This window comes from Calliphora vicina, chromosome 5 (genome assembly GCF_958450345.1).
Source record: "Calliphora vicina chromosome 5, idCalVici1.1, whole genome shotgun sequence".
NCBI lineage: Eukaryota > Metazoa > Arthropoda > Insecta > Diptera > Calliphoridae > Calliphora > Calliphora vicina.
The window spans coordinates 111,626,292-111,638,873 of NC_088784.1; the positions used below are offsets into that span (position 1 = coordinate 111,626,292).

Below are 12,582 nucleotides of genomic sequence, written 5' to 3' on the forward strand. Positions count from 1 at the left end.
TATAATGATTACATTGAAATAGATGAAGGCCATGATCTTAAAATATATGTATATAAGTGATATTATTAACCGCGTACGTAAGTGTTGCACAATATTTAATAAATCGAATGATAAACACAAATATTGCAAACTAACGTTTTGTTGCAAGAAAAGCATGAAGTTCGTCTTATACATGATTTTGAACATCTTTGTATAACATGGTAATAAACTTTTTGCGTATTTGTAAATGCGTCAATCATGCACTGCCTGACTTCAAATTAGCCACGTTCACTGACAATGATATGAAACTTAATGATATGAAATTATTGTGTAATTCCCCAAGACCAGTTTATTAAGCAAAGATTCGGCAACGTTGATAGAGCTTGATGTATAATACAATTTGTTATAAATAATTTAGAAAAAGTGAATAATTAATTTACTAAAGAATTAGTTACTCAATTTAAAACCCGAATTAATGAATGACATAGAAAAGTACTTAATACGTTTATATTGTATAAAGCATATCTCCAAATCGAAAACTATTGCTAGTCAATTTTTACGTAGATTGTTCTGGAGTTAATCTGATCAGAATATTTCTGTTGAAAATTTAATGATGGACTTTGTTTTCGAATGTTTTTTAACATTATCAATACTTGATAATTGAATTGTTAACTATAACGTTATTTTTTGTTTTTCTTTAACAATAAAATATTAAAAAACCGACATCAAAACTTCATTCTTTACTTTTTTAAAAAAATTAAATTATTCGAATAATTCGATTAATTTTAAACGTGTGATCGAATTATTCGAACAAGTTAAAATCTCTTATTCGAATTATTCGTTTTATTCGAACAAGAGAAAAATCGAATAATTCGAATACCCTACAAGTGAACCAACTTTTGAAATCGATGTCTTCCGATCGGGATGAAATTTGCACCAAGGTTAGCTCTATTGGATAGTAACTCAGACACAATTTTTCAACAACATCGGTCGAGAACTCTCTGAGTTATAGGGGGTAAAATTTTGACAATTTGGTCAAACAGGGGTTTTTTCTTATCCATGTAACTTATTACCTATTGTTCTTAGCAAAATGTGTTCCAAATAGTATAGATAGCTATTTCTTCGATCTTTCGAAAAAAAATATTTAAAAAAAAAAATAAAAAATTTTTAATATTTTTTTTCCGAAATCAAAAACTTTTTTGACTTTTTTTTAAAATACGCTATTTTTTTTTTTTTTTTTTTTTCTTAAAATAAAGTTTAGATATTTTCCTTGAACACCTACTTGGTCGCTTAGTGGGATGCGAGTGGGATATCTATCAAAATAAATATTTTGTAACTCAAAACATAAAATTTTTGACTTTTTTTGCAAAATCAAAAACTTTGTTGACTTTTTTTTTTCAAAATGGACCCTTTTTTAATCTTTTTTCTTAGGTCAAACAAAAGCTTAGATATTATCCTTGAAGACCCTTTTGGTCGCTTAGTGGGATGCGAGTGGGATATCTATCAAAATAAATATTCTTTAACTCAAGACTTACAATTTTTGACTTTTTTTTTTGCAAATACGATTTTTTTTCCAAATGGGCCCTTTTTTTAAAATTTTTTTTTGTAGTCAAAAGAAAGCTTAGGTCCATTCCTTTAAGATATTTTTAGTCCCTTAGTGGGATGCGAGTAGGATATCTATCAAAATAAATATTTTGTAACGCAAGACATACAATTTTTTAATTTTTTTTTGCAAAATCAAAATTTTTTTCCAATATGGGCCCTTTTTTAATTTTTTTTTTTTGCTCAAAAGAAAGCCTAGGTCCATTCCTTTAAGATATTTTTAGTCCCTTAGTGGGATATCTATCAAAATAAATATTTTGTAACGCAAGACATACAATTTTTTAATTTTTTTTTGCAAAATCGAAATTTTTTTCCAATATGGGACTTTTTTTTTAAATTTTTTTTTGCTCAAAAGAAAGCTTAGGTCTTTTCCTTTAAGACCTATTTTGTCACTTAGGAAGATGTGAGTAGGATATCTATTAAAATAAAAATGTTGTAACTCAAGACATTCAATTATTGACTTTTTTTTTGCAAATTCGAATTTTTTTTCAAAATGGGCCCTTTTTTAAAAAATTTTTTTTAGTCAAAAGAAAGCTTAGGTCCATTCCTTTAAGATATTTTAGGTCCCTTAGTGGGATACGAGTGGGATATCTATCAAAATAAATATTTTGTAACTCAAGATATACAATTTTTGATTTTTTGGCAAAATCAAAAACTTTTTTGACTTTTTTTTAAAATGGGCCCTTTTTGTAATTTTTTTTTTTGCTATAAAGAAAGCTTAGGCCTATTCCTTTAAGATGGTTTTGATCGCTTAGTGGGATGCGAGTGGGATATATATCAAAATAAATGTTTTGTAACTCAAGACATACAATTTTTGTGTTAAAACATTTATTTTGATAGATATCCCACTCGCATCCCACTAAGGGACTAAAAATATCTTAAAGGAATGGACCTAGGCTTTCTTTTGAGCAAAAAAAAAAATTAAAAAAGGGCCCATATTGGAAAAAAATTTTGATTTTGCAAAAAAAAATTAAAAAATTGTATGTCTTGCGTTACAAAATATTTATTTTGATAGATATCCTACTCGCATCCCACTAAGGGACTAAAAATATCTTAAAGGAATGGACCTAAGCTTTCTTTTGACTACAAAAAAAATTTTAAAAAAAGGGACCATTTGGAAAAAAAATCGTATTTGCAAAAAAAAAAGTCAAAAATTGTAAGTCTTGAGTTAAAAAATATTTATTTTGATAGATATCCCACTCGCATCCCACTAAGCGACCAAAAGGGTCTTCAAGGATAATATCTAAGCTTTTGTTTGACCTAAAAAAAAAGATTAAAAAAGGGTCCATTTTGAAAAAAAAAGTCAACAAAGTTTTTGATTTTGCAAAAAAAGTCAAAAATTTTATGTTTTGAGTTACAAAATATTTATTTTGATAGATATCCCACTCGCATCCCACTAAGCGACCAAGTAGGTGTTCAAGGAAAATATCTAAACTTTATTTTAAGAAAAAAAAAAAAAAAATAGCGTATTTTAAAAAAAAGTCAAAAAAGTTTTTGATTTCGGAAAAAAAATATTAAAAATTTTTTATTTTTTTTTTTAAATATTTTTTTTCGAAAGATCGAAGAAATAGCTATCTATACTATTTGGAACACATTTTGCTAAGAACAATAGGTAATAAGTTACATGGATAAGAAAAAACCCCTGTTTACGCAACACGTAAATCAAACACTAAATGTAACTCCAAACACCACGACAGCTTACTAAACAACACTTCATGAATTCACAAACATAACACAGTCAAAACAGTCTCATAAAATCCACAACAACGGAATGGAAATAAATTAACATGACAATGACTAAAGGTAGGGTCACACATGGTAGATATTTGCTCAAAAAAGCGTAACCACTTTTTTTTAGCACAAATTTGTTTGACGTCCCAGCAGTTTGAAAAGTGCCAATTGGAAACCTTGCAATAGCTATATTACTACTTGAATAACAAACTAGTTCGCTGTGGCTGCTAAAGTGGTAGTTAAATGGTTATCACTTGCTCTACATTTCACCAGCATATTCAGTAATAAGCAATAGTCAGCTATTTGTCCTAAGTTTTTGAAAATAAATTCAAGAAAAATAAAATCCTCTAAAATATACCACTTCGATGGCCACATGTAATGCTGAATGTGGCCGTTTGTGTTTTCGTTCTCAATGATGATGTAAAAAAATGCAAAAATAGAGAGTAGTCACATGTTATTCTTAATTATTAAGAATTTTCCACGAATAAAAATATAAAATTTGATTTAATGTAAAATTTTAATGGTTAAAGATATCATAACAAAATTGGGAACTAATTTAGATCCAAATGTCCTTAAATTAATGACATTATAATTTTTGACATTTTTTATTTTCAAATACCGAAATTCCTAAAACGGGGAAAATGTGTTCCAAAAACTGAGTTTTTTTAGAAAAGTGCCTACTGTGACGCTATTTACCTTGTGATAGTAAAACAACTTTCTAAGTATTTAAACAACATATAGGGTTATACAAATACGGAACTTTTTCGAGGATCGGTGCTTTGCCTTTTTAGAATTTTTTACTGAAACCAAAATATTTTTTTTAAAATTGTCCAAGTTTGGATAGGTCTGGGGGATACTGTGTCCGCTTAAGTGAGCCCAATTTTACTTTACATGCTTTTGCATTAAGTTTTCTTTCCGGAACATATAAAAATTGTATATAGTCCCAAAGAAAATTTGTTTCTACAAAAGAAAAAATATAGGGACTTTTTTAGGAAAAATCGTAAAAAATTAGGCCCATTTTACATGTTCCAACTTTGGATGCGTGTAACTTTTTACACGGACGAGATAACTGTTACCAAGTTTTTTTATTTTATTTAGAATTTTATTGCCAATATAGCGGCCCTCCGTAGGGCCGCCATATCTAAAAAACAAACAAAAATCGAGCAAAATTTAAAAAAAAAATAAACCTAAATATCTCTTCAACTGAAGGAGATAACCTACACATGTAAGCGTATTTTTTGTAGATCTTCTCAAGGACTATTTATATTTTAAATTTCAGCTCATTCGGATCATAAATGAATTTTTGGGGATTTTTTAAAAATTTTGAGACCAACTCTGAGGGGGCACAAACTGGCCCGTATTACGACTAGGAAGCTAACCATGTGAAATTTTGTAATAATATCTCCAATAGTTCCCGAGATACCGAATTATTTCCAAAAAAAAAGTTTCTAAACCACTGTGCTTTGGTGGTATAGGGTATAAACGGTATCAACACAAAATACATCCAAATTTAAATAAAACAATTCTTTTATTTTTAACTTGAATAAAGACTCAAATCAAAATAATACCTTTTTTATGAAAATATACGATGTTTATATCATAGAGAAAACACAGAGCGGAAACTCTCCTGTCAAAGACCTAACTCAGTTGTCAAAAACCTAAGTGGTAAGAATGTATTAGTAAAAAAAACTATGTGAAAACAAAAACAACACTCGTATGTGTAAGTTTTTTGAGTAATTTTTTTGTTTGAGTTTTTTTCGAGTTTCCGCTCTATGTTCTCTATGGTTTATATTTAAACTTTTGTATTAACTCAAAATAATAACTGTTTGTTGATATAAAGGTAGTCACTACACTACCACGAAAATGGTCTCAAAGAGTAATCGGAATACGTGAAATTCTAAAAATTTTGAATTAATACAATATTGTTGAACAAGTGATATGATAACTAATTGTTATCATAACTAACTAGTAACAACTTTTAGGTATTGAACATAGCTAATGAAACATTCATGCATATAACAATCAAGCTACTCTTCATATATATAAATTCCAAAAAAATATAGTATTTATTCACTTGTAAATGTATAAAATTTTACTTTCCGTACAAACGAGATACATATGTATGTATGTCCATAATGACTGAATATGGGTATTATGAAAATATCACAAATTAAAAATTCAATAACTCAAAAATAGTAGCAAAAAATAATGCGATCACACAATCTCCCATGAGGTATTGGTGAGTACTAAGTATGTGGACAAAAAAATGGTATTTTAATAAATGTGACGTATCCTGTAAACAAGATCTACATGTACTACATGTAGTACAGTCGGCATATCTGGGTTAAAAAGCCTCTTGAGGCCAATAAACTTATATTACAAAGATATACTTCTGAATAATAAATAAGACCGCTTTCACACCAGGCAATTTAGTTGCGCAAGTCTCTTGCCCAACAACAAAACAGCATGCAAAATTTTCTTCTCCTTAACCCGACATTACCTCTGCCTAGTGTGAAAGGGGTTTAACAATTCAAAGAATAATTCGTTTACACAACTTATTTATTCTGTAACTTTTAAACGACAACATTTTGTCGTTAATTAGTGAACATTTTGGAACATTTTATAGAATATAAGTTTGTCAGTCCGTTTGTAATTCCCACATTTTTCATTTGCGACCCCATAAAGTATATATACAGGTCTGTCACACATTTTGTTTGGAATGGTTTCATTTCCTTAGTTTATATTCCCATCGATTTCGTTCTAGGTTCTTCAGATTCCATGTAATTTATTAATTCCAAAAATATTTAATAATTCCATATTTCTGTACCGCAATTCTGTAACTTTTTAACGACAAAATTTTGTCGTTAAGTAATCAAAATTCGTTAGTTAATAAAATTTTAACCCGAATATTTTTCACCAAATTTTTTTTTCGCTAAATATTAAAAAAATGGAAAAAATCTAAAAAAAAAAATTTAAAATTTAAAAAAAAAACGATTCGAAAAAATTCGTTTTCCAAAAAATGAAAAAAACAACTTTGAAAAAAAAAAATAAATTTTGTTTACCTAAAAATACTTAAAATTTTTATTTTGAAGTCTAATTTGGTGAAGGGTATATAAAATTCGGCACAGCCGAATATAGCTCTCTTGTTTAATTTTAAAAACTTTTTTATTTATTTATTTTATTTCTGTGTACATGTTTGTGGAATACGACATAATTTATATAATTTTTTGTTAAAGTGTTTATTATTTTGAAAGTATTTATGGGTCGATCATGGATGGCAACCGAACTTCAGTTGCCTAAATGGTATTACAGACGGCAACTGGTAGCTATCATTTCTGTAGCCAAATAGGGAACCAGAAATTTGTGGTTGCCCTTTGGCAACGCAACCGAAGTTAGGTTGCCATCCACCACAGTCGACCCATTAAATCCAAAACAATTCGGAATTTTGTGAAATTAATAGATTTTACTTACTTACTTTCTTTTACTGTATTTCATTCTGAAGTTTAGTAATTTATCCTATACGAGATTTATTTTCAGAAAAATTACATATAACATAATACTTTGTAACACATATTTATTTTAATATTTTTATTATAGTATAATGTTTTCATAGGAAATATACATAAAAATGAAATTAAAATAAATTATATCATATGGGTAAAAATACTAAAGAAATCTGTAGCAGTTTTCCAAAATTAAAATAATAATATCGTAGACACACATCTCGTGCCAAACAACATCAGTATGATAGAGAAATCATTTGACATTATTATCTTATGTTGGAAAGACATTGGTAGAGTTACGAAGTATCAGAATATATAAAAACAAAAATCTTTGGTTTAATGCCCAGTTGAGAGTTTACGTCAACATTTAATATAAAAAAATTGTGGTTTTCATAAAAATTGCTTTCTGGACGATTTTTTTTTAGTTAATTTTAAATGAAATAAAATTTCCCATAAAAATATAGATATTTTACGATAGACGACGAATAGATCGTGTGCAAATATAATGTTACATAATTTAGTTCAATATACATATGTTTGTAAGTATAAGTTCACACTGTATTTTATTTTTAAGGTATGTAAATGTGTAATAAACATGTAAAGTGTTTGTTATTTTTTTCTTTTAAATTGTTGTATAAAATAGAATTGAAATATAAAAAATGTGACTTTTTTTTTTAAATAAAATACATATACATACATACAATTATTTACGAGTATATAGTAACAAAACAAAATCATAATCCAAAAATTACAATTGGTATAAATTGTATTAAAGCTTTTTTAAACTTAGAGTACTATGTGTATAGTGAATTTTGAATTTTGCCTAAGGAGATAGATTTCAATGATAGGTAATTAAGTAAGTAAGTATGTATATAAAATCTGTGTAATGGCTAGAGTAGATGCACATAAATTCATACAATACAATAAATCACATTTTAAATAAACATTGATATACAAAGTGCAATAAATGGCGTTGTTTTGCTTAATTGTAATACTGATTTATTTTGTTTGTTTTTATTATTTTTATTATTTATACTAACATTGTCTATAATTGTGTTTGAATATAGTTTGACACATACATACATATATACACACAAATAAATTAAAACTAAATATTTTGTATTTGCGAGAATAATACATACAAGAATAGATATTCTGGACATACATTAAATTATGTTTACATCTAAAAACATTTAGTTACACGAATATTGTTTTATATTTTACGTCAGTGATTTAGTATATGTTTTTGTTTATTTTGTGCTTTATAAAAATTGATTTTTTTTTTGAACTAAAAATAATGGGGTTGTGCTATTATATAGCCTTTTTTGGTCCAATTCTTTCAAACTGTATTGGCTACGATTTTTTATTGGGCCAATACAGAAGAGTGTGAGTACATTTTAGTGTTAATCATTGGAACGAACTTTGCGTAATGAGCCACGATTAAATTTGCAAATAGATTCCAGCAGAGCAGATCTTTCAACTTCGTTGCCACATTGTGTGTCTGATGTAATATTCGGTGACGATGATTGTCTATCAACACTAGCCAGGGAAGAAGTTTGTCGCAGCTGTTGGGAATTTTGGTGACTTTGACATTCATTGGTTTTTTGATATACAGAAGGCGTTGTGGGAGGAGCTAAATAAAATATAAAGAAAAATAGCATTTGTAGTTTTGCGTAAACTGAATTTCATTTGGAAATTAGCGTAAAAAGATTGTTGATATCTATGAAAATGCTCCATATACAGTCAGTATACAGTATAATCAGGGCAATGCAAAATATGCAATAAATTTTCTGTGAAAATGAATAAGTAAAACAAGTATGTATGTAATGCCGAATTTTATACACCCTTCACCAAAGTATTAAAGTATATTTTATACATAAATATTAAAAACAATTTTGGTGATTTCAACAGACAGATGATCATGGCTATATCTACTCCGGTATCTATAACGATTCAGAATGTATATCAGCACAATTATGAATAAAAATTCCCCGGGAGTTTTTGTCCCTTTTCTCATTTTTCCTATTCAAATTCAAAGCCCAATATCCATAATTGGGCTGTATAACTTATGGGGTCGCAAATGGAAGTGCGGAAATTATCACTTACCACATTGGTGAAGTGAATAAAAATTGCATATCGCATTTCATTGTCCAAGACAATTTTAATATACAAAAAAATGGATCAATTGAATGAACTTACATTTCAGAGACATGTTAGTTTCTTGGGAAAAATTCGCCAGATGCACACTATTCACACGGCTGAATTGATTAGATGTACCTTCTAATGATTCAGTTGCAGAATTGCCACCTGTTGCGGTTGCTAATGAAATTTTACCGTTGTTATTCTGTAACGAACTCTGCTGCTTAAGCTTTGATTGCTTATAATCATGTTTCTGAAAATAAAGTAACTTTAGTTTAATATACATATATTATTTTATCTTCATGATTTTCGTACCGCTTTTTGTTTTGATTTTCGTTTTTCTTCTTCCGAACTCATCAGCTCTTGCACTCGAACAATGCGCTTTTGATTTTTAACAGATTTTTGTTCATCTCGCAAACGATTTTCAGCTTTCTGTACCGCCTGTTTAATAATTTCCTTTGCATTTAAAGAAATTTTAAAATATGACATAGCTTCTTGGATTTCCGTAGTCAAAGCGTGTTCACTGAAAAATTCATGTTTTATCAGTTGTTCTAGAGTTGGGAGACCAGTTTTGCAAGCATCTTTGGATAAAATACTCTCCAGAAGATGTTCTAAAGAAATATTCGTATTATTGTATGTTATTTAAAAGTTAATTTTGTGAATATTACAAACAAGTACTTACTCAAACTTTCTGGACAATCTGTTATTTGTCTAACGACTGATTCTTGTAATGGATAACCCATTGTCATTTCAAACAGTACATGACCGAAGCAATAGACATCAATTGCTTCCGGTTTATGTATTTTACTATGTTGCACAAAAAATGGACGATAAAAAGACGGCACTCCAAGTATAAAATTTTCAATATCCAGTAGTCGTACACAATCATCTATTATTATTATATTACCCGAGTGCAAGTGGCCTTAATATGTAAAAAAATAATGTTAGTATGTAATTGCTTAATTGCTTAACGTTCACAAAAATGTGCATTACCATATGGATAGCCTTTAGAATGCAAAAATATAAGTGCTTCTAATATTTGTTTACCATACGTGGCTACTTGTTTCATCGAAAGGGCAGTCCGCCCCTTCGGATTGCTATATTTACTGAGAAAAGGAAGTTTGGGTGTAGCCATACATAGAATGTCCTTAAGAGTACCGTGCTTGTGAAATCTAATAAAGAAGAGGAGGATATTGTGGTCTATAGTTAATTCGTTTAATATTCAGGTGTTTGTTTGAGTACTTTCTAATTACTAAGCAACCGTTTTCATTGTGTCCTGCATAAACAATTGATTCAATGTGAGGGTGCTGCAGATTTATTAGGCTTTTTAATATTCCTGCCAATTCCTTATCTTCTACATATTTGTCAGGGCCAAATTCCATCCATTCAATAACCAACTCATCAACTTCGTGGTGTTGTCCAGAATGCAAGGAAGATTGGTGTTCATTGCTGGAGCTGGATGCACCACTTGAGTTGAAATGATGTTTAGATTGATTATGTGATTGTGAACTACTTTTTACTAACAACTTATTGCTAGATTTACAATCTGGCGGCTTTGACAAAGCCTTGAAGTAATGTTTTCTTAACCGCCAACCAATTGCTCCCATAGTTGAACCTAACGTCCAGGAGCTTTCATTTCGCAAACACAATAAAGCATTCTGAACAGCTTGATCTAAATTATTTTTAAAAGTAAACGTTAAATAAATAAAAAACATGAAAAAGTATGTATGTATGTACCATGAAATGATTGCGAATAACTGTCCGGATCAACAAAACGTTTCGCCGGTAGCGACGAAGCTAATATAGGATTCATTAGTACTGTGTTGATGTAAACTTGCAATGCTTGTCTTCGTTCAGCTATAAAGTCTGGGCGCATATTACCAAACAATCGTTTGCCGGGCAACGGTAGCTCGAGACCAGAGATGGAAAGATATTTATGTAGTTCTGCAAAGTCATTGTATCGTCTTAATATTCTCCAAGTATGTTTTTTTATAATTCCACGTTGTAAACGTAAAAGGTACTCCTTAAATTTTGAATGCAATTGACAACGAAAATAAATCAATAAATTCTTTATATGTATGAAAGTATGTATATACGATTATTGTCGCTGTTAAATATTGATTTTTTAAGCTAATAACACCCGGGGGTGTTTTTGAGACACACCACCACACTACATTTTAAAACATACAATGTACACACGATATACTTTGGTACCTCCATAAAATTTACAATTTATATATATTTTTTTTTTAAATTTGTTTGCTTTTAATTAAACAAACCAAATACTATATCCAATTGTGAAATGTTATATACATATGTACATCATATATTTTTTTGTACATAGGTATGTAGTATATACATATGTCTCGAATACATAGTTCATAGCAGGTATATTGTATCTACATATGAGTATATATATGTACATATGTATGTTAAATAAAAAATCTTGTGCCCCACTCAAAGGTACACCTATTTTTCAAGTTAATAAATTTTGTATATTTTACCGTATGTCCATTTATTTCCTGTGCCGTTTCAATAATACACTTAATTTCATGTGTGTCATCAACTTTAATCAATTGTGGATCGAATCGCCTCTCAAATATGGCCATGGATTTTTAAGATATACATTTTAAATGAAATCTTAAGTTAGCAAATTTAATGATATCTTCTAAATATACTTTTTGTTTCTTTAAAATTTTCTTTATTTTCAAATATTTCCAAAATCTTTTATGGATGTGTATGTCTACAGGCTAATTAATTTTATTCGCCGTAGAACAAAATAAAAATAGTTCAACCTAATTCAGTTGACAGTTATTTTTTTGGTGTTGCCATTTGATGACAGTCAAATATGTACGACTAGTTAGAACTAGGGGGGTACAATTTGAATATTAGATTCAACGCACAAAACTTTTGACTTATTACCGATTTTTAAATAATTATTTTTTCCTAATACTAATAAATTTGTTGTAAATTAAAAAGTATATTTTTGAAAAAAATCGGGAGAGATTTGAAAAAAAACTGAAATTTTAATTTTTAAATGCGAATATTTCCTAAGATCTTAAAGTAAAAATTCAAAACTTAAAATCTGCTACACCTCCTCCATATTCGTGACACATTGTATTAAAATCGAACAATAAGTTTAAAAGTTACAGATTTATTTCCACTTTTTTTCATTTCCCCCATTGTATATCAGTAGGGTAGAAATTACAATTTGGTTAATTGACTTTAGTCTGAACTTGTCAAGTATACCATATATTAATTATTGCAATTCGGCAATATATAGCCAAACATACTTAAATTATAAATACAATTACTAAAATTGGAAATCATTCTCATTGTCCCTAAAATGCCCTTTCAGCTCAACTACCGTTACCGAAATAACTGCAATTACCGATACCTCATTCCGATTATTTATCGATGTTCTATAAATTATATAATCTACAGAATTTAAAATATGGGAAAATACCTACTTTCTAGATTTATTTTTAATTTTTGTAAATTTTATTAATCATTTTAATTCAGGATGAAATTAACGTTATCATTGATATACCGTTACCGAAATAAGAGCAAATGCCGCTACCGCGTTACCGTTACATATTAATCGTTTCGAATAGGTAGCCGTGCTAAA

General features: G+C 28.8%; 1 protein-coding gene across 1 annotated transcript; it reads right to left on the minus strand.

Moving 5' to 3' along the window:
- Positions 1 to 6,869: 6,869 nt before the first annotated feature.
- On the minus strand, positions 6,870 to 11,738 carry LOC135960730 (PX domain-containing protein kinase-like protein). Its single transcript, XM_065512096.1, has 8 exons — positions 11,459 to 11,738; positions 10,692 to 10,977; positions 10,197 to 10,626; positions 9,948 to 10,126; positions 9,637 to 9,876; positions 9,270 to 9,565; positions 9,015 to 9,207; positions 6,870 to 8,448 (listed from the first exon to the last, which is right to left on the minus strand). The coding sequence occupies exons 1-8, from the start codon at positions 11,561 to 11,563 to the stop codon at positions 8,219 to 8,221; spliced, it is 1,959 nt and encodes a 652-aa protein (XP_065368168.1). The 5' UTR covers positions 11,564 to 11,738; the 3' UTR covers positions 6,870 to 8,218.
- Positions 11,739 to 12,582: the final 844 nt, after the last annotated feature.